The 27,445-nt window shown below is 46.2% G+C and overlaps 1 protein-coding gene across 1 annotated transcript; it reads right to left on the reverse strand.

Moving 5' to 3' along the window:
• On the reverse strand, nt 1–27,445 carry LOC108930029 (electrogenic sodium bicarbonate cotransporter 4-like). The gene is made up of 24 exons (XM_029252755.1): nt 27,256–27,445; nt 19,207–19,336; nt 17,926–18,086; nt 17,497–17,646; nt 15,785–15,880; nt 14,256–14,311; nt 10,915–11,072; nt 10,702–10,789; nt 7,708–7,862; nt 7,232–7,360; nt 6,591–6,765; nt 6,293–6,426; nt 5,713–5,984; nt 5,447–5,508; nt 5,004–5,195; nt 4,652–4,765; nt 3,848–4,009; nt 3,270–3,448; nt 3,054–3,126; nt 2,740–2,808; nt 1,744–1,917; nt 1,207–1,377; nt 626–734; nt 1–96 (listed from the first exon to the last, which is right to left on the reverse strand). The coding sequence occupies exons 1-24, from the start codon at nt 27,422–27,424 to the stop codon at nt 74–76; spliced, it is 3,201 nt and encodes a 1,066-aa protein (XP_029108588.1). The 5' UTR covers nt 27,425–27,445; the 3' UTR covers nt 1–73.

Below are 27,445 nucleotides of genomic sequence, written 5' to 3' on the forward strand. Positions count from 1 at the left end.
CAGGTCACTGTAGGGCACGTGCAGTTTCAGCACACAGTACCTGCGGTCCAGGTCCGAGTCGTCGGGAGAGCAGTTATGGTAGGGGTGACCCTTCCCCTGTACAGACACATGCACCCAAGCATGGTGAACACACGTGGAGGGAGGGGTGTGGTGAACGAGGGAGGTAGAACGGACAAACAAAAGAGACAAAACAATATGAAGAACGCAAATGTAGACCAAGGGAATCACAGTATAGTGGGTATTGCGAAATAGGAAGGAAAAAATGGGAATACCAGCAGAGCAAAAAGAATAGAGGAAATGAAAGAAAAGCTTTAGAGTTTTCAATGTAAATTGATGGCAGTAACACTCTGAATGAGCTCCAGCCTAAATTAATGTAAATTCTCCCAGTGACTGTTTAAAGGCTCGCACCCACAGCATCCCATGCCTTTGTTCAACGTATCAACCGGACATCAGACTAAAGGGTCATAGAACAGTCAGACATGATGTCTGAAGGAATGAAGAAGTCATGCGTGTTGTACTGGATATGTAATGCAGTGCACTCATCCTGGATGTGTGCTCCACCAGACCAAGGTTGTAAGCTTTCAGTCATGTGCGTGGGGTTCAAAGGAAGGAATGGGGTACTCACGCTCAGATGCTGAAGCGTTGACCTGAGAGCAGGCAAGGGGAGGGGCAAGGCTAACAGAAGAAACAAGGGGTTCCATGGGAATCTTCACGGGAGGGTTGGGGTCTATGGGCTGGGAAGAGGCAGGGCAGGCACCAATGAGCATGCAGGAAAGACCAACAGGAGATGTTTACACTGAAGTGACACTGATCCACACAAATATGCACACAAAAAATCGAATATTAAGCACGCGGCGCTTTGACTTGTCCAAGTTGGCGCGTGAACAAAACTTATGCAGTCAGGCAGTAAAAACCACAATCAAGGAGACTGTACAACCACAACACAAGGAGAACACAAGGGCTGAGGAGGGAAGGGCCATGAGACACACAGATGACAGACAGATTAATAAGGTGCCTTTTCAGCAGTACTGTGGGACAAAAGGAAAAACACATCGTTACTCACCGAAAAAAGGGCCATTAGAGATGAAACAGTGCCTGGGATGCAGTTTCTTTACTTCATTGTGTGGTGTTGGCACTGTGTCCATAGTAACAGCTGTAAACAATCCTTTCTACATGTATGAGTGTGCATAGCGACATTTTCCGTACCTCCTCATTGCTGTCATCGTCCTGCCCTTTAGATTTCTTTCTGTCTTTCTTCTTCTTCTCATCCTCCTTCTTCTTCTTGTCTTTCTCAGGCAGAATGTCATCCAGCCAGGCCAGGTCATGTTGGGAGAAAACCAAGTCCAACATCTTCCGCACAACCATTAACCCCAGGATCTGTGAAAAAAACAAACTGCAGTCACCCGGAGCTCCGTGTATTTGACAGAACAATACCCTCAAATGCATATGGATACTGGTGCGGTAAATAAATAAATCCCACAGACTGAAGTACAACTGTTGCAATTATAATTCAAAAGAGGATCTATTGGGTTAAATGGTTCAACCAAAGGAGTAACTTCATTTATAAGGTGCAATCAGAGTAAATCAGACCATCTAAAAGAAAAACCTCCTGGACTTACTTCTCCAGGATTGTATTTTTAAAGTCCCCCTTTACATTGATTTCTTACTAAATGTTTGACTCAAGTGTCTCAGAAGCATTTTGAAGTAGTAACATCTTATCTATTAGGTGTTGGGACTCTGCACCATGACAGGGAAGACGATGGCTGCTACGGTGGACTTGAGGATCCAGAGCACGGCCAGGCAGATGATCTGCACCAAGGTGAAGAGGTGCACCTTCCTCAGGGGGACATGCCTCAGGTATGTGAAGTCAGGCTGATGTTTGAGTGGCATCAGGAACAGCTTGATCCGATCCCAGAACTGCCAAAAAAAGGGGTCACACTTTCCTTAGTCCACCTTCCATCCATCCATCTATTTTCTTGCCACTTGTCCTTCTAGGGTCACGGTGGCAACAGAGAGAGCAGAGAGGCCCAGCCACCCCTGTCCCCAGCAACTTCCTTCAGCCCAGCCCTGAGGATCCCCAGCCATTCCCAGGCCACCTGGGAAATATAATCCCTCCAGCGGGTCCTGGGCCGACCTCGGGGCCTCGGCCCAGTTGGCCGTGCCTGGTATACCTCCAAAGGGAGGCGCCCAGGGGGCATCCGTATCAGATACCCAAACCACCTCAACTGGCTCCTCTCAATGTGGAGGAGTAGCAGCTCTATTCTGAGTTCCTTCCGGATGTCCGAACTCCTCACCCTGTTATGGAGAGTGAGTCCCAACACCCTGTGGAGAAAACTCATTTCAGTCGCTTGTATCCGCGAACTTATTCTTTCGGTCATTACTCAGAGTTGATGACCATAGATGAGGGTGGGGATGTAGACCGACCGGTAAATAGAGAGCTTTGCTTTATGGCTTAGTTCTCCCTTCACCATTACAGTCCGGTACCCTCCCCTCACTCGTGAAAAAGACCCCCTCCACCTGGGGCAAATTCAGGTGCAATGCTTTTCAGGGTGGGTGGCGCGTGGCATTGTAGCCTCTCGCGTCAGAAACTGGCTTCTAGCACATGGAATGTAAGCTTAGTCCACCTCCATTGTATTACTGGGAATTCTTCTCATTACTCAGGTGCTTAACATTTATAGTCAGCAGAGAGATGTAGAGTCATGCACACTCACACACAGGGAGACAAATTGAACCACAAACCTGAATACCGCCAAGAGAGGCCACACCCATGTACAGGAAGACACCATAGAGCACAGGCATAGGGATAAACTAGAGAGACAAAAAGAATCAGCCATTAACCCCTTGTACACAATCACACTAATCAAACTATCAATACGATACCATAAAATAACTACTGTAATTAAGTGTTATATTAATACAAGACACTGCTATGGATAGATGACAGCCCATAGTAATGTTCTATGCATTACCTCTTGTTCTCTATTGGAATGATTTTATATCACGTTCATTACAACCATTACTAATAAAATGCTGTCACTCTTACGGCTCCTCACCTGTAGTACAGGTGCGAGGAAAATGGAGACCCCCGTCAGCACGAATACCAGGATTCCTGTCAGCCTCTGCTCCCTTCATCGAACCCAGACACAAACACACAGATGCTTAGGACCAAAAAGCACAGGCTCAGCGAGGTCCATAGATTCCACATTCCTCTCCATCCCACTCTCAGACCTTCACCTCCCTCTTCTGCCCCACCACTTTCCAGTTCTCACCGCACTCCCAGGAACTGTGGCTGCTCCCCAGGTGCACTGGACTCACTCTCCATCTTGAGGGAGTCAATGTGAGCGATGGAGATGACAGTGGCTGCCACATACCAGGGTAGACCCAGGAATGAGCAGGTGGCCATCAGGATGCCGACCCAGAAGAGGTCCAGGTGGTACCCACACCCTTTCTGTTCCAGACACAGACAATGACAGAGGGGAAAGGAGAGTCAGAAAACACTGGAACATGGTGCTTGATGCTGGGGAAAGTGGGAAATGATATTACAACACACACTAACAGCATTGCAGTTACTGCAATTCATGGTCGTAGGAAAGAGGAAGAATGAAGAAGTGGGGAGAACTCTTCACGCCAGTTTATTGGAAACAGATAAATGTAGTTTGACATGAGTACTAAACCCTTGCTGCAGATGTTTTTTCCCCACACAGTGCTATTTCAGTTGTTGGGTAATGAATATCACGCACTACATTCTCTTCAGACCGGTGGTCCGGTTGGTTTTCGGTGCAATGAAGTTCAGCACATCCTTGAGCGCAAACAGTGAAACAGACTGGGTCCACAACCGTTCACGTACCTTGAGCTTGTTCTCCTTGCGGTTGACGATGACAGCGCTGATCTGCTGGTCCATGAAAATGAGGATGGTGACCAGCAGAGCTGGGACGAAGCTGGCCAAGTACATCCACCAGGGGTTCTTCCCAAACGGTTTGACGATCCAACCGCGGCCTGAGCGAGTCGGCTAAAGGGAGCAGTCCATTAGAAAAGGGAGCAGATGCGTGGTATTAGAGGCACTAGTAAGCAAGCGGAAACAGTTTTGTGCATGGACCTAAACATGCGCAGACATTTGCACTCGCACAGGCATAGTCAAAGGAGCAGAGACCATGCAACACATCCATACCTTGAACTCTGTGGGCACTATGAGCTTGGGGGTTTGGAGCCCCATTAACATATCGAGACCCACGAAAGTCATGATTGACATGAAGATGGAGAAATCACTGATGAGTTTTCGAAGCTGGACGGCCAGAGAGATGCGACACAGAGAAAGATGGAAGGGTAAAGTCAAAATCAGATGACTATAGATGATTTTGAGAGAAGGAATAAAAGCAAAAGCACGTAGGATATTAAAAATGTGTCAAATTTAGCGGTAGTGCTTAGACCAATTTTTGGCATGATTTTATAGACTTTTTTTTGAATCACAAAAGGCATTATTTTTATTCAGCAACATAGAAACATTACAGAAATACAATGTATGATCATCGTCTTAATATCCAAAGTTCCCTAATTGTGTTGTAATACAGAGTAAACACCAATAGCACAAGTTCACTGGGGTTTTGGGGGGACTGGGGAACAAGTGAAAAATAAGGCATGGTGAATCTGGGACCTTGATCTCTGTGGGGACGTGCAGTTTGGGAGTGTCCAGGTTCAGCAGGTAGTCCAGCGTGCAAAAAACCAGGATAGAAATAATGATGGCAAAGTCACTGATGAGGGTACGGCACTGGGGGAAGAGACAGATGTTGAGGGTGGGAGGTACGGGGAGATAAGGGAGAGAGAAGATGGGATCAGCATGATCTGCCTAGTCAACCATGCAATACTCCTGTTTCATGGACCACAGAAACAGCGGTGTCAATCATTTAGGAACCTAAGTTATGCTTGTCTTTAACTTCCCCACCTCGGTCTCTCATATGAAGTAGAGAACCCGCCTGTGATTTTTTTTAACACTATGCCAGCCTCACCTTTGTGGGGAAGTAGCGGCTGAATTTGAACTTCTTGAGCGTGATGGTCATGGAGTAGGTGCCAAAAAAGAGAATGAAGGACATGAGGGCCAGGTCAGGCACATACTTGCAGGAGTTGCCCACCAGGGATCCCCCGTACTTCAGGCACTCCTTCTTACTAAGCTGACTCCAGTCCAGAGCTGTACCGTTCAGCTGGGGGACGGAGATGGACAATGAATGGAGTTTCTTAGAGAGAAGGCTGATACTGAGCCAGTATTGTACAAAGACAATGAAGAACACACATATAAATAATGAGACACAGGGAAAAAAAGAAGAAAATGCTGTTTTTCAAAACAACTAACGTGGGCCATCACAGAATAATAACCAAATTGTGAGACATTCACAAGGTCATGTTGTGATCAGTCGAAATGTCAGTTTATTGCCTTACTGCCATCAGTACTTACCACGGGCAGATCGCTGAGGCTCTCTACCGCGGTTGGGGCAGAGTTGTTGGACACGGGAGACACTGTTCCGACACAGTATCAGCATAAAGCAAATGAAGGGGAAAAATAAAACAAAATTCAACATTACAGTGTATTTGTAGAAGCTGGAGGTGTTACAAGAAGAACCAGGACTTTCACTGCACTCAAGCAGCTTCAGTAAGGTCAACGGCAACGTTCTAGACTCTATTCCTGAACATGCACTGCTTTTGTGCTGGTGTCATGCTTACCCTGAGTGGGGGCCTGGCAGTCACACTTGTACATGGTGACGTAGTCGGGATTGTAGCCCCTGTTGATTGGGTAGTACTTGAAAGAGCCGGCCATCTTCTTGATGGCATCAGAGATGAAGATGAAGGAGATGAGACTAGAGAAGCCCTCCTCAGTGAAGCGTGTGATGTACTTAATGATGTAACTGGCATCTGTAGCAACCAACACCAGGCACTGAAAGCAGGAGTGGAGGCCGATCCACAGTCGCAGCTCCATGTAGTCAATACTGTTGCTCCTGGAAGGGGAGACGAATGTAGATGAAGACTGCAATGCAACATTAGGTCATGTGATCATTTCCTAAATGAAAAGAAAACTATATGTAAAAAATTTTGTTGGAGAAGAAGAAATGTAAAAGAGATGATCTTTGAAACGGCTGATGGTATAACCAGTGACACCAAAGCCGAGATGGGTCGAGTATTGACTGATACAGGAGGTCCATGCATTAAGATGACTTTCCTCTACGTGGTAAAGTACCTTTTGTGCTTATCTATACCCCCTATCTTTCTCTAGAGCACTCCATTGTCTGGCTGGGCATTAACTCACTTGCTGAACTCGTAGAGTAGCTTCTCGAAAATGAGAATGGGTCCCGTGGAGCTGAGGATGATGAGTGGCTGGCCACCAAAGCAGCAGAACACGACACCTGCCAGAGCTGTACCCAGGAAGCTCTCCATCACTCCCTGAATAAGGGAGTGAATCATTTATTCATTTAGCATTAAGAATGATTAAAAACATAGAACCATCAAATTTCTCTAATGCTCAAGATCCTCAAACACAGGACAGGTGGCAGGCAGCAAGGTCGAGACGAGGGGGGAGCCGCACTGAGGTGTGGTAGTGAACATGCCTGGTAGTTATCAGTGGCATCTCCCAAAAGTCCCCCGAAGGTGATGGCATTGGTAATGCAACCTAGGTAGATGAAGAGCACTGCCGAGATGGATTGGATGTGGAAGGCATCGTAGAAGTCACTGAGCAGCCAAGGAAGCTTCCGCTTGATGTCCAAAAACAGACCACCACAGAACCTGCCATCCAAAGACTCACCCTCAGTACGAGTCTGTTGTCAGCATTGTGTTACATGGACTGTGTTTTTATAGCTGGTAAAAGGGCACTTTTTGTATAGTAAATATAGAGTATACACCCATCACAGGTGGAGTACATAACACTCTGTAGGCGCTCTTGATGTGGTCGTCAAGAGTTGACTTTGACTGCATCGCACTAACAACAAAAAACTGAGCAAAAGAACAGTAATACCTGTCAAGTCTGAGATATCAGGATAGTCACTGAATATTTTCCTCTAATGTTCTGCTTTGCACAAAAATGTCTAAAGAGACCCAAAACACCCAATGATTCCAGGTCACATCACCAGTGATTGTAAATGCAACAGCCAATTAATCGAGTTAAATCTGAGCACAAAGCAAAACAATTCATATGCAGCAAATACTCAAAAAAATGAGCACCATTCAGCCCTTGGATTTGTTTGTGACAAACCTCCCGGTAAATTTTAGTTCTTCTCCCAGTTCATGTGGTGCTGGCATCTCCTCGTCTTCAGCAGATCCACCTCCTCCACCTGCTGTCCCGTTCATCTGCCCAAGCTCATTGAGGGAGAAGACTGACTTCCTGCGTGCATACAGAACCAAAACAGACCAAATTTTAATATTACAGTTTTAGATATTATTAGCGTCATGCAGGGTGGTGCGGTGGGGCAGTGGGTTGGCCCTCATCCTGCTCTCCGGTGGGTCTGGGGTTCGAGTCCCACTTGGAGTGCCTTGTGATGGACTGGCGTCCTGTCCTGGGTGTGTCCCCTCCCCCTATGCCCCAGGTTGGGCTCCGGCTCCCCAGACCCCGTATGGGACAAGCGGTTCAGATGACGTGTAGTGTCATGCAATTTAGTTTCTAATCTATTCAAAATATTTCATTATTACTTTTTCTAACCCATGCAATCAACAACCTGGCGTTAGTCTCACCTCATGTCTGCCGAAGGCACCTTCTTGGGGGGCTCAATCCGGATTTTGGGGTCCCACTCCCCTGGCGGCAGAACGATTACCTCGTCCAGGAACTCATCGATGCCAGCAATCAGGTCTTCACGGTCCCTTGCTTTGTAAGCCACGTCACTGAAGAGCTGGAGGAAGGGAGGAAGAGAGAAAGTTGAAGGAAAAAAATAAGAGCAAATTTGGGGAGCACTTCCATGAAAACAATACGCACATATGCTCATACTGTTGTAGGCAAGCAGCGCAGATTCACAGATTTCCACCAATTTTCACTCGATTCATCTAACAGCATTTTTTTTCATTAACAAGTACGTTGGGTCATGGCAACATAGATAGAATGAGAACACCAAGAAATCACAAAAACAGGTGGTCCCCGACACACGATGGGGTTACGTGTCACGAAACCCATCGTATGTCGAAAATATCGTAAGTTGAAAATACATTTAATACACCTAATACACACCTCTGCGTGACAGACTGGGAGATGCGGATCGCTGCCGCTGCCCAGCATCACGAGAAAGTATCGTACCACATATTGTTTGCTCAGGAAAAAATTCAAAATTCAAATTATTTTTACTGAATGTCTATCGCCAGCTTGCCATTGCAAAGTCGAAAAATCATAAGTCAATCCATCACAAGCCAAGGAGTATCTGTATAGTCATCCCTTGACTTACAAACTCTCTTTCTCTGTATCTTACTCTGCGAAAAAATTTTGGTATAATGGCTCTTGGCTTTTGATACTCAATTTTCAACTCAAGTGCAAGTGCTGTAATGTACTGTAGTTGGCGCTACTGTACCATCGGAGTTTTCCCGTTGGTTTTCTGTCTAGTATTTTGCTTGACAGCCAAGCCTCCCACCACAACTCACAATCACCTGTTCTTCTTTTCCATCGTTGAGTACAGGGACAGTTCATTACAGTACATTGCCTCGTTTGTTTATTTTAAATTGTTGCCTTGTTTTTTAAATGTAAATTTCACTGTTGAATGTTAGCTGCTGTTTGCAGGATATAAAGAAAACACAATTTGTTTCCAAAACATAGTGCTTAGAAACATACCCATGGAGTTGTTCATATCATCATGAAATCGTGATTCATGTGTCGGCATTCAAATCTCCCCATCTGTTGATGTGATTCACTTTTTTTGTTTTATGACATGTTTGTCGCTTGTCGAAAATTGACTGCTAAACAAATAAATGTAAATTTACATTTACATTTACAATTATTCATTTGGCAGACGCTTTTCTCCAAAGCGACGTACATCTCAGAGAAAATACAATGTGTTCATTACATTAGGAGAAAGAGAGACATAATTGCAGACATCTAATTCTTAAGTAAACCTTGTTTGTTTCTTTCCACTTTATGCACCAATGTTCATCGTTCGAGTAGGTGCACAAAACTCAGCATAGACGAACCCTGATCACCTTTCTACAATTTTGCTTTTTTAAAAAAGGTACACAAACATTTACATACAATACAGGAGTAGCGGCTGTGTAAAGGCTTGGCTAGATGTGTTCTACTATACTGAAATCACTGGTTCTTTGAGTGATATTTGGGGAAATTGGTTTGGGTTTTTCGGATGGATGGGGAACACTTTATTATCTTTCTGCATTTAAAATAATGGGAAATAGGCTTTCAGCATCCAAAATTTTGTTACTCGCACTGTGTTCAGGAACAGATTCATTTTGTAAACCAAGAGATTGCTGTGCATCTACATACATAAGACAAGGGCAGAAGATTACAGTATTTCAAACATCTCATCGCGTATTACGAGTTACACAATCCGAAAAGGAGTCCACGCTTTCCTGAATTACCATGAAGACATTAATATGTCAAGATGAAAAAAGTATGCTTTCGTCATCCGTATACTGTGATTTCAAAGAGAACATCAAGTGCAGAGCATAAGAAGAAAATACGTCTCCTTGCCAAGTATGTAAGAGTAATGAACCTGTCAAGTCAAGTCAAGTCAAGCTTTATTGTCATTCCACTACATGTGTGGACATACAGTGGGACGAAACGTCGTGTCTCGCAGGACCACGGTGCTGTGTAAATAGCATAAATATAAACATGCAACACTAGACATAAGGACAGCTTTTATACCTACATAACTAATTTACTAAGTCGGTAATCTAAAATTAGTGCAAATATACATATACTATAAACAGTTAACTATACAATACAAGTACTTACATAATAACTGTACATGATATTGTGCAATAGAGGTATTTAAGAAGGAATAGTGCAATATGATTTGTAGTGCAATCTGTGTTCCATAGATTTGTCAAAAAAAGTTTGGGTCGTGGTTTAGCGAGAAGAAAACAGAGGGTGACGACCCTTTTTGTTAGAGTTTTTGAATAGCTGAACAAATTTGGTAAGCTCAGTCACATTTCCATGTATGAGAGGTCTATGAGTAGCTATAAATATTCATTTAAAATATCAGACAGTGTGGACTGAGAGGCTCAAATGTAGCTTTTAAGTGCTTAAATGAGTGTAACTCCAGGAAACTTTGTATCCTGTTGCATTTCCCAGAATCAACATATCATTGTGTCTGGAACGGCCTTTCATGACAAACACAGTTACGATGTCTCTGGAAATATCCTATGATATATGTACTAGAGTAGTATAGTAGATAATGTATTACCAAGATTATTGTCCTGGTTCCATCTTTTTTTTGGCTGTTAGATTTTTACAGCTTCTTTTCAAGCTTATCCTCTGCAACAATGACATAATTAAGGATTTAAATATGCTTCAATATTTTTAACAGGCCTTTAGATTTTAGACCATGTTTGTCCTCTGCCTTTGCTAATCTGCTGCATCCTTACGTCAGCCAGTGTTCCGCACTGGTACACAAAGGGGCACTTCCACACTCTATTTTTATTAATACAAATGGTTTGAATGTTTTCCCACTATATTCAAATAAATCAGCATGCCTTCACACATGTTCACAGATACTCAGCTAGTTTTGATGCACTTACATCATCCACCATGAGGGTGGCAATGGCACGGCCAATCTCATTGTAGGACTTGCTTTTACCCTGGGGGCCAAGCAGCACGAACAAGAACCTAGAGCAAGGGATGACAGACGGTGTTACTGGTGATTCAGGGACAGACACAAAGTGCGTCAGTGGGAGCTCCGAAAAACCTCCACGGGTGCCCCTCCAACTTGGCTTCAAGGAGTCATGCATCACCTGGTTGGCACAGGAACTTCCGTTAAGCCCCCTAGGGTGGTGGCCTGGGCCAGGCGGACGAAGGCCACAAAAGGCTTCTCCAGGAAGTCTACCTCCCCCACCAGTACATTGGATGCTTCTGCATCACGGGGGATCTTCTTCATGAACTTGTTCTTCAGCTAGGTAGGAGTGTGAAAGAGAGGACACCACACTCTCAGTGACAGCTAATCGCCAAGAAATATGAGCACAGATACACATGGGCAGTTATAGAACATACACCAATCAGCGACAATAAAGTGTTCCAACACATATACAACAAAATCTGTTTAACTATAGCATATATTTAGTATATGTACTTATTGTCTACACGGTATTTTACAGATGTATATATTATTTAAAATGTATGGAGAGAAATATTCCGAGTTATGCACAAGGAAATACACACACACACACACACACACACATTTTCAGAACCGCTTGTCCCATACGGGGTCACGGGGAACCGGAGCCTACCCGGCAACACAGGGCGTAAGGCCGGAGGGGGAGGGGACACACCCGGGACGGGACGCCAGTCCGTCGCAAGGTACCCCAAGCGGGACTCGAACCCCAGACCCACCAGAGAGCAGGACCGTGGTCCAACCCACTGCGCCACCGCGCCCCCCGCACAAGGAAATATCAGCAATAAAAAATGGTAAGAACAGCACTGACCGTATTCCTCCGGATGTACTTGCAGCTGTTACATCTATTTGAACCTCTAAGCATTTATGGCATAATTACACTAGAATTGGACATAGTTGCCCTTAGAAAAAAGGGATTCATTGACTAGAGCAGTGAAAACCAATCCAGTGCAGTGATACTAGAATAAAAAGCACATGTCTCCTTAGTCTGTGTGAGCAGGTGGTCGGTGCAGCCCAGGGCAGGAGGTGGATCTGTCCCTTGGACACCGCCGATGGCCCACCCCTGCCCTCATGGAACAGCGGAATGATGAGGACCAGGTGCAGCACTTAAGAGCCCATCACAAGGACTTTCTAAGCAGCCGGTCTGAGAAAAGTGGGGACAGGAGTCTGACTTGGAGGGGAAGGGCTCCCTGGGAGGGGTCCTGACTGGAGGGAATGTCTGCTGTGCTTTCGGTGGTTCTTCTGTGTCCAGTCTGGGGGGTCTTGTGAGGAAGGGGGTGATTTTCCCCAATTTTGTTATGGCTTTTGTTTGTGAATAAATGCTGCTTGGCTGGAAGAACCTGGTGCTCTGCATCTAGCCCAGTGAAAGGGGCTGTCTCCAGTCACATATGGGATTGCACAATATACATTCATCCCCACCATCAGGGTTCACACTGCACGTTACACGTCACAGTAGACGGTGTCGGTGTCGAACCCATTTCTATCTCTCCATCACCCGCTGCGCGTGATGACGAAGGCACGAGGGCGACCGGCTACGTTAACTGAAAAGGAAGTTCGATACGGTACTGACAGCACACAGAATGTAGCACGGACATCACATGTAACATACCATAACATTTACCAGCATAATTCTTCCTAATACACAAGTGAGCAAGGGATTAAAATGTACCCTTTTCCTACAAGGTATTTAAATGAAGAGTCACGTTGTACAACGTACTTATTTGCAAGTTCATGCAACCTACAGGTGTGAAACCCTTTAAGGAAAAAACACGCAGACTTCTCACCTGATCACTGAAAAAACCTTAATGTGCACGGCCGCTTGAAAGTATGCGAACCCCCGTGTACCTTAGTTTTACCACGAAATGGCTGTTTAATGAGAATCAGTGTTTCTCGTGTGAGATAACAGGTGTGTAATGACAAATTCCATATGTTATTTAGAGGACATCGTGTGTATAGTAGAAACACACAAGTAGTGTAAAGGTGTAAAAAATAAGCGATGCCCAAGTCGTATCAGTTACATCAGGTAGGGAAGTAAAATCAGGGGTGTAAATCACCAGTTATTCATTTTATACATTTATTTACAGACTTAATATTTAGGTTTTATACGTTTACCGTAATATTTTCTAAGGATTATGACCATCCATCCCTACAGGGTACTTTCGAGCAGCACTGTAACTCCAGTGGAGTTTCTCAAAAATGTCCTGTCCCTCTTACTGTTGTGGTGCATCAACGAAGTGTAGGACTGCATCTGTACCTGGTCACGGTGCCTCTGTAAGACTTGCTGTTATAACAAGAAATCTCAGTCACTACTTCATAGTTTATGTGTTAGTATAAAACACGTGAACAGCACATGGTCTGTGCTTAAATGCGTATTGACCCATAATCTTTTAATTCTACTTCCAGAGTCAACTTAACGTCGCCTCGGATGTGAAGAAATAAGCATTGTTTTGTTTTGCTGACCTCGATCTTTTGTGTCGCTCACGCTGAGCTGTGAGACGCGGCAGTCTGAGTGTCGACGGTGCGTACGGATCGCCAGCGGACGGTCCAGCGGACTGTAAGAGAGAAATACTGTGGTGCTGAAGGGACAAGGTGTGGTTTTCTGCCACCTTGCTGGGAGTCCATGGTTTAATTCTGGAGGGGGGGCTTAATAATCCCGCTGGAAATTTAGAAGACAAGGAAAATCAATGGGAAGTCACTGGGAAATGGTTTCTAATGTCTCTTAACCATCATTTACTTCAGCCACCCCCCACCCCCCACCCCCCATCCCCATCTTTATGTTGCATTATTTGACCTTTCCAGAGAAGCGAGGTCCTGGTGCTGTCAGTCAAGGGCAAAAGTAGGAAGATGAAAGGGTGTCAGTCACCATAGGGGTCAGGGGCTAACTTATTAAACTGGACTCACACACATCTAGGACACAAGGGTGGAGGTGGGGGGGGGCGGTGTTTGTGGCTTTGAAGATCAGAAACAGCAGAGCTTTTGTCTCAAGTGCCCAAACTCTGAGCCCCCCCATGTTGAACAGCGAACAAAAGCTGACCGACTGATTTTCTACATTATATCGTCAAGGAAGAATGATTAAAAAAACAATAAAAAACGGACTTAATGGATTTTCTGCTTTTTTCAGTGGCCCACTGACTTCTGAAGGGATTATGCTGACGCTGTTTCCTGGCCCACTAGAAAACATGCTGCATTCCTTCCGTCAGACTCCTCTGGAGAACAGACACACACACACACACACACACACACACACACACACACACACTAACAGAGGTGCGAAGGACAGAGCTGCAACACCACGCACTTGACAGCACTGGAATGAACCTCAGTGTCGCCAACGTTTCCACATCACCAAACTCAGCTCGCTGATGTTGGCTGAAGGGTTTGAGCAACTCAGAGAAAACGTTTCCCTTCCGCACACAAACACAGGCAAGAGGAGACCGAAGAAACAAAAGAAACGTTGTGCATCACCTGGTCCGTGCTCGGTGCGTCCGAGATATCGTTCATACTCCGGCTCTGAGAATGATCTGGAACACAAGAACACAACCGCTCACGACGTGTCTTTGCTTTTCTTCATCCCTCGTGCACATTTTGCGTGCACCTCTAATCGCTCTTTTCAGAGTCCAGGCATCGCGCTCGTCGGTCTGTCGCCCGATAACGGCGTCTCCCCGATGCCGTTCTCGGCCGAGCCAAGCTTGACTCCACAACGAGCGATCAAAACAAAGACAGTTACGACTAATTCCTCTCAAAGCTGATTTGAGAACAAACGAATTAAGGGGGAGAACGGGAGTAAACCGGACGCTTGCAGACGGCCTAAGTCACGAACGAATATGGCACAGTCGCTAGTAATCCTTTTAGTGAGAACAATGTGAGAAATCCTATCAAATGGGTACATGAACAAATATAACTTGTTGATCCACTCAAACAGTGACGGGAAAAAAGAAAGCAGAGCCTCTTTCGGCTCCATCCTGTTGCATATTAGGACGTGGCCAGCCGTTCTCTAGTTCTCGAAGAGTCCTAAAAACACATAAATATGACCTCATGTAACAGATATTCATTTGTTATCATTTATTAATCCAAAAATAAAGTTGATGTGGGAAACATGTGTCCCTTTACTGCTTAACCCGAGTACATGATGAGCTGATTGAGAGGAAGTGCGACCATGTGGACACAGAAGCACAAAGCCTGACATTTTCATTTCGAGCTTTAAAATATCTGTTCACGCCGTGCGCAGAAGAGCGACGGTGCTTGAGACAGCTGGCGGCTGCCTTTGGACCTGTGGGTCGCAGGCTCAAATCGCACCCCTGGCTGTCATACCCATGAGCAGGGTACTTGCCCTAAACTGCTCCGGTAAAATTACCCGGCTCTATAAATGGGTCAATATCTGTGAGTAGCTGAGCATCGTAAGTCACTTTGGAGAAAAGTGCGAGCTGAATAAATGAATAAATGCAAACTTGTTCATGCACCATTCAACTAGGGTCCGCCAAACCATCTCGATAGGGTTAAGGCTTGAACTTTGACTTAGAGGTCCGCAAAACTGTGGTACGTACAGATGTTGTCTCCAGGTGTTGCTATCAGACTGGGCTCTTACTCTGATGACTCTTCCTGGCGCTGAAGGGGTTCTGTTAAATCACAGTCTGCGCTTTTCACTGAGCTTCAAATAATGAGGTTCAATTTATGCACTGTTAGGACTTTGTGAGCCGATGTCCTTAAGCAGGTTGTGTGCACAACTACGGAGTTGCTTTCTTTTCCATCAGTGCAAGTCAATATGAAATAAATAGTAACCACACACTGCTAATAATTTGCAGCAGTGATTTACTTGTTCCACGGTGCAGTAAAATAACACTTTGTAGAATTATTAGCATCGCTAATGTTAAATTTTGCACCATACGTCCAGATCTTTCATCACAGACGGTGGATGATTAAATTTTCTCCGGCAATGACCCATGTCCCGCTCGGCAGCTCTGTGTCCCCAAGGAGGCGCGTGGGGCTGGACTCACGCAGACGGCCATAGCTGCCGGCCTGTTTCACGCGCAGGTCCTCTGTGGAACGGTGGAAACCGGCACCTGGTTTGGGGTTTCGATTCGGACTGCGGTCTGATATGTGGCGGGGTGGGGGCGTAACATTTGGAGGGAGGGAGGTACACAGAGAAAGAGAGAAACGGGGAGAAAGCCCAGGATGAAGATACCAGTTGCAGAGAAAGCAAGGAAAGACAACAGATAGACATGATAGGACAACAGATAAAATATGAAAATGGTGGAGTCACTTTCTATTGCTTTTTATTAAATTTTTTACAAATCAAAATTTCTTTTTGATTAAAAAATGTATTTCATTTTATTAAAATAGGGGACAATCATTCATACTTGCAAGCAGTGCTGGGTGAAATACTCTACGAAGTAACATGTTAACTAATCGGTATGCATGATAAACTGTATATAACTTTATTTGGTTAACTGGAAATAATTTAACATTTATTCTTTTAGCTGACACCTTCCTCTAAAGTAACTTACAATTATTTACCCCTTCATACAGCTGTGTAATTTTAGTGGAACAATTTAGGGTAAGTACCTTGCTCAAAGGTGCTACAGGTGGAGGTGGGATTCGAACGTGTGGTTCCAAAAACAGCAGCACTAACTACTACACTACCAGCTCTCCAAAGATTTTGTGTTTAGACTACTAACTTTAACCTTTATTTTAGGAGACATATTTGTATTAACATATATTAACACAGCAGGCTATTGTTCGTGCACAGGTCAGCCTGGCTGAGGTTAGAGGAGGGGATTCGAACCAGGGCTTCTCAGTTCACAAGGCAATGAACTATCCTACATGCTGCTGCCATACAAAATACAACTGATTTACCTGTTTTGTTTGTTATAATCATTATTTATTCATTTAGGTATCAACCATCTTGAGACCAAAGCGTCTTAAAAGGTTTGTACACTAAGCGAAATACAGTGATTTCCCCATTATTGTATCCTTAGGGAAGCAATTCGAAGTGGGTAGCTTCCTCAAGGGAACTACAGCAGGAGCAGGAAAACTGAAATTGACAGCAAACAAGCAGCTCGAACCACTGGGCTGCCTCCTTTTTATGTGTTTTTGTACTGTTTCCTTGAGTTGGTTAATGCACATCGTTTAGCAATGATAATTTCATGCACCAGTATAGTACAGTCTTTCGCCACCTTAGCCAGGTAATCCATTAGGGTAAGGTGTATTCTCATAAGTTCAAGACACAATTACCATTAGTGTGAAATTTTTTTTTGTTCCTGAGCTCCATAACTGGTACCCTTTCATGCTAAAATATCACCAAAACCCAAAAAATGGACAGTTTCTTCAATAATTAAAGTTATTTCTCATAACACAACATAAGACAGTTTAATGTGATTAATTACTCTGTAACATGGTATGGCTGTCTCTCTGCACACACTCCACTCTTCCTTAGCCACCTTGTACCGTACACTTACTAAATGGTCACAAATGAATTGTGTCCACCATATTGTTGTTGAAAATTTTAGAAAATAATATCGTTTTTAGTAATGCACCCAGCACTTTCCTTTCCCATTAGATGCACCATGGAATGGACTGCACTCATTACCATCCCCAGTGAGCGGGACACATACAGAGCACAGCGATGAAGGCAGAGAAAGAGCTTCAGGAGGTAAGTGGACACAGACAAACGAGGGACATGTGGACACACAGACTGACAGACACTCACTGGTGGAACTGGATTTCCCAATGTCTGCCAAAGAACGATGTATGGGCTTCTTGGTCTGATGCCGGTGCTTTCTCAGGAGAACAAAGACGACCTTCTCCCTCAGCTCCGGTGCGAGCAGCCCATCCTCCACCTGTCGCTCCACGACTTCATCTAGGGGTTGGGGAACAACAGAGGGTCCCTGAGGAGGCTCGCTCACAAAGAATCCTTGTGGATATGGGACAATATTTCCTGCACTTCATTTAAAACTCTTCATGTAGGAAACGGCATGGAGTAAATTCATACTTCTAGAGTTCACCACATGATCTTGAGAGCATCACCTGGCTTCTCGCATTTTACGAGTCACTGTAGTTTTAAGTTGCTTCACACCACACCAACTGTTGATCAGCTGAAGGATGATGATGATGATGATGGTAAATGGGGCACACTTACCCACAATCTGTGGAAGGGAGTAGCCTTCCAGGTCCAGCAGGATGGAGCCGGTCTGCAGGCAGGTGCGGAGCTCAAACAGGCTGTGCAGTGACAGGGTAGAAACGTGTGGCTTGCTCCACCTCTCTCCACCCTCCTCCACCTTCTCCTCAAACTTAACCCACCTGTTCAGAAGGACAAAAATGCCATAAGGAGGGGTACAGGTAAAGGGAGGGAGAAGGCGATGCACAGAGTTGCTCTTGTTGAGAGTAGACACTGATTTTAGACACATTCAGTGTACAGTCAGTATTCCCGGTGATCTCTATGTAAATTCTAATGGACAAAGTGGAGGTGTTAGCAAGAGTACCTCAATCTGTACCCTCATTGGCCACTTCATTAGGTACATCTTGCAAGCACTGGAATTGGAACCCTCTTTCACCTCTACAATAACATGGATTCAGAAACAAGGTGCCGAACAAGTTCCACAAGGTTCTTGGTCCATACTGGTTCAACAGCTTCACTTGGTTTCAACAGATTTTTGGTTGGCACATTCATTTAGCTAAAATTGCTTTTCACTCCAACCCAAGAATAGTCTATTAGCTTGAGAGGTGGCAAAAGCACTGTCGTTGTTTGTGGATCTATTCTGTGATACCACATAATGGAATCAACTTTAAAAAAGCTAGACTGGTCATGAACAAATGAAATGTGGTCAAAAGCAATGTTTTGGTACATTGTGCCGTTTAAAAGATACTTAGTTGGTGCTAAAAAAATCTAATGTGTGGAATTAAAACCCCCACAGCATTACACCACCACCACCAGTTTGTACTGTTGACACCAGGCAGGAAGGATCTGCGGATTTATCCTTTCAATGTCAATTTCTCGCTTTGCCATCGGCATGTCATAGCAGAAACTAGGAAATTACAGAGCAGTAATGTTTTTCCATTCTTCAGTCATCCAGTTTTGGTGACTGCTTGTCCACTGGGGGAAACAAAATTGTGCATGACATTTTAATGCACAGTTTAACATACAGTCACTACTGGTTTTCTCAACTGAACTGAAATTAATGAAAACAATAATACCATGGATGTGCCTTGTGCAAAGGCCTCTGTTAAATTCTACTAAATTGCAGTGAAACATGGACAATAATAATATAAACGGAGTTTTACATAGAGTATAACTGTAAATGCAGAAACATGTAGAGACACCCAAGTTTACTAGTTTTAGACCAAGCATGTGGACTTTTAGCATGTGTGCAGAACAGAAATACTCAGTAGAGTGGCATGTGTGTATTTTGGGAGGCTTCACCTGGCGGATTCCCTCCACTCCAGCTCACCGCCCTCATGCTGCAGAGTGTCCATCTCTGTGAACAGGGTGGGGGTGGGCGCATCATCCTCATCGCCGAGGATGTAGCGCAGCCGCTCTGCTGCTGGGGAGACTACAACACAAAGCAGGGGCCTGTGGTCAGGTGGCCACCAGCAACACAGTGCCAACCCCTTACACACTCCTGCGCACGGCCGAACCCGGCGCCGCAGTGGCTACAAAAAGTTTTCACCCCTTTCAGCTTTTTTTCACATTTTATTTTCTAACAGGGAATTAGTCTGATTTATTCACAAACTCTTACCACTGATGACCACAAAATAAATGTTAACTCCAAATATTTTGCTAATTATATTAATAAAGACAAAGACTGATAAATACACAAATAGTACTAAATGTAATACTTGTTAGAAGAACCTTTTTTTACAAATGTACCTCTGAGCCAGTCTGGGAAAGTATCAGCCAGATTCAAACATCTGGGCACTGATATATGTGTAATACATATGTAATTGCAGTGAGCATGAATGTATGTCATAAATAATATTTGTAAATTATTAGTAGTATTGATGTATTCTATAGTCTTTTGGTAGTTTTCCTCATGGAACACATATCTTCACCGCAGTCCTAAATCTCTTGCTGATTACTGGGGCAAGATTTGTCTATGTCTCCATCCACTTTGCCTCCTTTTTAAGAGAGGGATCCTCTGAGCACAGTGCTCTGATCCCAACATTCATGGCAGGGACAGTGTCCTTGGGACGATGGACAGTGCTGAGTTCATGCCAAATAGCACCCAGCACTGAGAGCAAGTCTTGCCATTCTTGGTCTGTTGCCCCAACCTTTGCCATAAAGAACCTTAACAGTTAAATTTCACAAAGACATCTTGGTGACCTTCTTTTCAAGTCCTGCTCCTGCATGGATGCTCATTTTTGTTGGATATTCAGCTCTGCACAAATTCCCTGCCGCCCCACGTTCTCTCAGCCTTTATGATGGAATCAGGAGTGCTAAAGGGTACCCTTCACAGACAAGGGTAACTACTTTAAATTCAAGTGAAACGCTGTAATATCTAGATGGGTGCATACTACTATTTTAGCCTGGAAGAAAAATAATTGCTTTGGGATTTATTTAGGTGTATCTTGGCAAAAGCGGTACATCTTAAGTTGCCAATGAAGCTATTTCTTTGTATATACAGTGATGTTCATAATAAGAAATTACTGCTAAATTTATAACCACAGGTTGTGACTAATGTGATGGCGGTGATGCAACTTAAAACACAACCATCCACATCACACGCAATCCTCTCATGAGCTAATGCAGCCCATGATTGGTTCATCCTGTGATAAATTCACGTAAAGAGGTGTCCCCTCCAAATCATCGGCGCCTCCAGTTCACACCCCCTCAGCTTGCAGTTGGGAGGTTAATCCAAAGAGACATTTTCAGGCAGACAGTCAGTCAACGGCAGGACTCTCCTGTGTGATGTGCCTTCAAACTAATCATTACTCTCATTATGGTTTCATGTTACAATCTTATTTTTAAAAGAACTTTTCAACGAATTTCTGCAGTTATTATCCATCCATCCATCCATCCATCTTCCTCCGCTTATCCGGGGCCGGGTCGCGGGGGCAGCAGTCCGAGCAGAGTACTCCAGACCTCCCTCTCCCCGCACACCTCCTCCAGTTCCTCTGGGGGAACCCCAAGGCGTTCCCAGGCCAGCCGGGAGACATAGTCTCTCCAACGTGTCCTGGGTCTGCCCCGAGGCCTCCTCCCAGTGGGACAAGCCCGGAGCACCTCCCCAGGGAGGCGTCCAGGAGGCATCCGGAACAGATGCCCGAGCCACCTCAACTGGCTCCTCTCGATGCGGAGGAGCAGCGGCTCTACTCCGAGCTCCTCCCGGGTGACTGAGCTCCTCACCCTATCCCTAAGGGTGCGCCCAGCCACTCTGCGGAGGAAACTCATTTCTGCCGCTTGTATCCGCGATCTCATTCTTTCGGTCATGATCCAGAGTTCATGACCATAGGTGAGGGTAGGAACGTAGATCGACCGGTAAATTGAGAGCTTCGCCTTACGACTCAGCTCCCTCTTCACCACAACAGACCGGTACAATGACCGCATTACTGCAGACGCCGCACCGATCCGTCTGTCGACCTGCCGCTCCATTTTTCCCTCACTCGTGAACAAGACCCCAAGATACTTAAACTCCTCCACTTGAGGGAGCAACTCCCCCCTAACCCGGAGGGAGCAATCCACCTTTTTCCGACTGAGAACCATGGCCTCGGATTTGGAGGTGCTGATTCTCATCCCCGCCGCTTCGCACTCGGCTGCAAACCTCCCCAGTGCACGCTGCAAGTCTTGACTTGATGAAGCCAACAGGACCACATCGTCCGCAAAAAGCAGAGACGAGATCTCGCGGCCACCAAAACAGACACCCTCCGTTCCCTGACTGCGCCTAGAAATTCTGTCCATAAAAATAATGAACAGAATCGGTGACAAAGGGCAGCCCTGGCGGAGTCCAACATGCACCGGGAACAGGTCTGACTTACTGCCGGCAATGCGAACCAAGCTCCTGCTCCGGTCATACAGGGAACGAACAGCCCGTAGCAACGAGCCCCGAACCCCATAATCCCGAAGCACCCCCCACAGGATGCCACGAGGGACACGGTCGAATGCCTTCTCCAGGTCCACAAAACACATATGGACTGGTTGGGCAAACTCCCACGAACCCTCCAACACCCTAGTGAGGGTATAGAGCTGGTCCAGTGTTCCACGGCCAGGGCGAAAACCGCATTGCTCCTCCTGAATCCGAGGTTCGACTATCGGTCGGATTCTCCTTTCCAGTACCCTGGCATAGACTTTCCCAGGGAGGCTAAGGAGTGTGATCCCCCTGTAGTTGGAACACAATCTCCGGTCCCCCTTCTTAAAAAGAGGGACCACCACCCCGGTCTGCCAGTCCAGAGGCACCGTTCCCGAACTCCACGCGATGCTGCAGAGGCGTGTCAGCCAAGACAGCCCCACAACATCCAGAGACTTGAGAAACTCGGGGCGGATCTCATCCACCCCCGGAGCCTTGCCACCGAGGAGTTTTTTGACTACCTCAGCAACTTCAGCCAGGGTAATGGACGAGTCCCCCTCCGAGTCCCCAGCCTCAGCTTCCTCTACGGAAGGCGTGTCGGAGGGATTGAGGAGATCCTCAAAGTACTCCTTCCACCGCCCGAGAACATCCTCAGCTGAGGTCAGCAGCGCACCACTTCCACTGTAAACAGTGTTCGTGGAACACCGCTTCCCCCCTCTGAGTCGCCGGACGGTTTGCCAGAATCTCTTTGAGGCCGACCGAAAGTCTTCCTCCATGGCCTCACCGAACTCCTCCCAAGCCCGAGTTTTTGCCGCGGCGACTGCCAGAGCCGCGCTCCGTTTGGCCCGTCGGTACCCGTCAGCTGCTTCAGGAGTCCCATGAGCCAGCCAGGCCCGATAGAACTCCTTCTTCAGCTTGACGGCATCCCTTACTTCCGGTGTCCACCACCGTGTTCGGGGATTGCCGCCGCGACAGGCACCGGAGACCTTATGGCCGCAGCTCCGAACAGCCGCACCGACAATGGAGGAGCGGAACATAGTCCATTCAGACTCAATGTCCCCCACCTCCCTCGGGACCTGGTTGAAGCTCTGTCGGAGGTGGGAGTTGAAGACCTCTCTGACAGGGGCCTCCGCCAAACGTTCCCAACAGACCCTCACTATGCGTTTGGGCCTGCCAGGTCTGTCCAGCTTTTTCCCCGGCCATCGAATCCAACTCACCACCAGGTGGTGATCAGTTGACAGCTCAGCCCCTCTCTTCACCCGAGTGTCCAAGACATATGGCCGAAGGTCAGAAGAAACGACTACAAAGTCGATCATCGACCTCCGACCTAGGGTGTCCTGGTGCCAAGTGCACTGGTGGACACCCTTATGCATGAACATGGTGTTCGTTATGGATAAACCGCGACTAGCACAGAAATCCAATAACAACTCACCGCTCGGGTTCAGATCAGGGAGGCCGTTCCTCCCAATCACGCCCCTCCAGGTATCACTGTCGCTGCCCACGTGGGCGTTAAAGTCCCCCAGTAGAACGACAGAGTCCCCAGTGGGAGCGCTTTCCAGCACGCCCCCCAGGGACTCTAAAAAGGCCGGGTACTCTACACTGCCGCTAGGCGCATAAGCACAAACGACAGTGAGAGACCGTTCCCTGACCCGAAGGCGTAGGGAGATGACCCTCTCATTCACCGGGGTAGACTCCAACACATGGCGGCTGAACTGGGGGGCTATTAATAAGCCCACACCAGCCCGCCGCCTCTCACCTTGGGCAACGCCAGAATAGTGGAGAGTCCACCCTCGATCGAGTAGAGTGGTTCCAGAACCCAAGCTGTGAGTGGAAGTGAGCCCGACTATATCTAGACGGTATCTCTCAACTTCCCGCACCAGCTCAGGCTCCTTCCCCGCCAGTGAGGTGACATTCCAAGTCCCAAAAACCAGAGTTGGCGCCCGAGGTTCGGGTCGGCCGGGCACTCGGCCCCGACCACCGCCCAAATCACAACGCACCGGCCCCTTATGGTTTCTCCGGCAGGTGGTGAGCCCACCGAAGAGCGGCTCCACGTTGTGGCTTCGGGCTGAGCCCGGCCAGGCCCCGTGGGCATAGACCTGGCCACCAGGCGCTCGCATGCGAGCCCCCCCCCCAGGCCTGGCTCCAGGGTGGGGCCCCGGTGACCCCATACCGGGCGGGGTAAACGGACGCCTTGATTTTTTTGTCATAAGGGGTTTTTGAACCGCGCTTTGTCTCGTCTGTCATCCAGGACCTGTCTGCCATGGGAGACCCTACCAGGGGCATGTAGCCCCAGACAACATAGCTCCTGGACTCATTCAGGCACTCAAACCCCTCCACCACGATAAGGTGGCGGTTCACGGAGGAGTGCAGTTATTATAACTTTGCCAATAAAAGGATCACAGTAAAGAAATATATTCACATTTATATTATTTGCACAATATTTTGAGCAAAAATCTGAGCGCACCTGGGCTACCGGGGCAGTACTTGAATGGGACAAACTGGAGCAAAGAATCAAAGCAGAGCAAGTATAGAGCATCTCTCTAAATTCCTTCACAAAGGCTGGGAAGAGAACTTTGGAAATTCCTGAAACCTGAAGACGAAATTCCTCATGAAACAAGTTTGCCTCCAATAAGTGTACTGCAACTTTTGAAAAGGACAACCACAATGCCAGAGGTTCCCAGGACCCCTATTTTCATGTCTAATTCATGTGGCTGATTAAAATAATTATCATTCAGCCACAATGTGTGTTGTTTCAGCCAGGATGGTATTAACACTAGAGAGAAAGTAACGGGGAGGGAAGGTTCCGGATGGCGTGGTGACGGAAGACAAACGGCTTTGACCCGGAGCCTGAAGAACTGATGCAAGTGAGAGGGTTGGAATGTGGGGATACTTGAGAAAGCAGTGGCAGTGTAAATGTTGAGACAGCAAAGTGCCGCGGCTTTATTCCGGATCCGACTGACCCTGAAATGTGGCCGACAAAGAATTTTTTACAGCGTACTGTATACGCACACACACACATAAAACTACATTTCTAAAATTCAATAGCATATTCCAATAATATATAAGGAATAAATAAATACAAATGTTGCTGCATAATCTCAATGGTTTGTATCCCACAATGAAAATGAAAAGAAATACACAGCGACAAGAAACACGGAAAGAATTCCTGGGAGGCGGACTTAGAGTGAGAGAGACAGACAGATAGTCACACCTGTGGTACTGCTCGAACCCTTTACCAGCAAGCTGCATGGAAGGGCGTGCGTAGAGCTTGTCATTGGGGGCGTGAGGCTGGAGTGGCAAAGGGAGGGAAAGCGCGTCGTTTTCAGACTCCTTTGGGCACCGTGCCTGAGACAGACAGACGTGGGACCGGCGCAGCAGCAAAGGTGTCGGTGATGCGGCCTGTTTGCACTCCTCTCCTCTCTTCAGTCTCCTCGCTTTCTCCTTCTTCCCATACGCGTCTCTCTTTCGGCATCAGTGTCTTCCAGCCCTCTTCCTTTGAACTTTGTTTACTCGTTGACGCTTCTTCAGAGTTTCCGCAAAACACCTACTTAGATCACCTCCAAGGTCCTCTACTGTCACTGTCTTTACCCCTTTAGCCCCTCAAATGCGGTGCTTCCTCCCACTCCTCCAGGTACGAGGCCAATGTCATACACCGGTTATACCGCGCTGCTTTCTTAGGTGCTGTGCAGCACCTAAGCGGCTCAAAGCTGTTCTTGCATAGTTGCGAGCTGTGCTGAAACGCTGGGCTGGAATGAAAAGCTCCAACTGCTAGAGGCTGAGGAGTTGGACAAAGCCTGAGTCTCCGCCTCCAGGACAACTTTGGCATCCTTCCCTTTCTCACACCACTCTTCATCCTTCACTCCTCTCTCCTCCCACAAACATCAGAGGACAATGATGGACAGTGTTTGTACTGAGCTTCCGTTCATACAAAGTAGAGGTGTGATGTTCATCATGAGTGCTACCTGCCCTGTTCTCCTTGGAGCCTGCTTTGAGTAAAAATGTATACTGAGGAGTTACAGTTAGTACCACTATCACTGCAGTGTTTAGGTAACTCATGGTAATTCTAAAGCACTCTGATGATGAGAGATTTCGAAATGCATGCACGTTTCCTTTAAGGCTTTCCATGCTACTCGTAGAGAGGCTTTAAAAAAGCGTTCAGACCTTCAAGTCCCTTTAAAATGTGCATGGCTCATAGGATGCAGAAGTTGTTTAGATGCCAGAGGCAGCGAGGTTCAGGGTGCTGGATGCGAGGTGGTTTGACCCAGTTTTCAAGTTCCTGAGGCCTAATCGGCTTACAGACTTCAGAAGGACTTGCTCTTGAGGAGTGCAATTCCCCCCATGCTGGGAATTTAGTTTGTTGTGAAGTATTAATCACAAATTGCTCAATATTTCACAGGGCCGTGCCACGACAAAACGGGTGATGCATGAGACAAACAACCTTGGTCAGACTTTCCTTGCATAACGAGTATAATTTATTCCTGAAGATCTCTCTGTAAAGTGAGATCTCACAAAAAGAACTTTTTATTATCATTCATTTAAATGGAAAAACTATTTAAGAATTCTAGATCCACAAACTATTTTTCCACCTTGGATCTATTTCACCAATTTTTATCACCAAGTATGCAAAATTCATGCTTTTTCTTTTAATCGCAGAGATAATCTAATGAAAAAACAAGACCATATCACCTGGACTCCTTTAAATCCAGGCTTAAGAGCCACATTTTCAAAATTGCTCATACACATTTCATATTTGCATACTCCTTTTTACTGTCCCTTTGCCCACTTTCATCGTCATTTATATTACTTTTTTCTCTTTTTATTCTGTTGTTTGAGGGGGACATGACTTCTCACAGGTCCAAGGCTGTGAGTTCAAGCACAGGTTCAGTGTGTAGGGACTTTGTACGTTCTCCCCATTTGCACTTGTTTCCTAGTTTATTGGAATTTGTCCACCACCTCTGACTTCTTTCCACAGTCCAAAAACATGTTCCCGTTAAATTAGAGGCTCTCAATTGCCCAGCAGTAAAATCTCATATTTGGCACAGAAGCCCCACCCATGTCTTTCGGTTGACAAAGTTAGGAGAGATCGATCCTCATGAACCAGTCCATCCCTCAATAAATGGGGAATCCATCAATCCAATGATGATTTGTGACCACTTGTGCAATGTTGTGGTGGTCCAGAGCTTGTCCCAAGAACATCAGGCACAAGACAAGATGCATCCAGGATATGATACACTCGTTCACTCACACACTCACACTCAAAACTGTCTGTTCTCATACGGTGTTTCTTGTAACTGTGAGCTTGACTGCTGGTTAAACTAATTTCATGGTACAAATTACATGCAAGCCAGAATTCTTGCAAAAGAACCCCTATTATACAAGAGAAGTATATATGAGTGTATATGTCTATAGGTGTGTGTATGTGTCTCTCTGCATGTCTAGAAAGACAACAGACAATGAACAGAGTATCTCACTAGCGTGGTTGATGTCAGAGAGACTGTGGTCTTGCACATCCACCGTTTGGTCGTCTTCGCACTGCTCCGACTGGTCTCGACCATGGTGTTCATGCCGGTGGCGATGATGATGACGGTCCCGGTCCCTGGAACGCTGTCTCCTCCGCTTGCGCCGGTAGCCCCGTGGCATGGGCACACCAATGTAGACAGA

The sequence above is a fragment of the Scleropages formosus genome, chromosome 6, assembly GCF_900964775.1.
Source record: "Scleropages formosus chromosome 6, fSclFor1.1, whole genome shotgun sequence".
Taxonomy (NCBI): Eukaryota; Metazoa; Chordata; class Actinopteri; order Osteoglossiformes; family Osteoglossidae; genus Scleropages; species Scleropages formosus.

Coding starts and splice junctions, on each gene's coding strand:
- LOC108930029 (XM_029252755.1), bottom strand. CDS start 27,424: ATGCCACGGGGCTACCGGCGCAAGCGGAGGAGACAGCGTTCCAGGGAC. Junction 7,863..10,701: donor CCACCCTCATGGTGGATGAT/GTAAGTGCATCA, acceptor CCCTTCCTCCAG/CTCTTCAGTGACGTGGCTTA. Junction 4,766..5,003: donor GCCGCTACTTCCCCACAAAG/GTGAGGCTGGCA, acceptor CTCTTCCCCCAG/TGCCGTACCCTCATCAGTGA.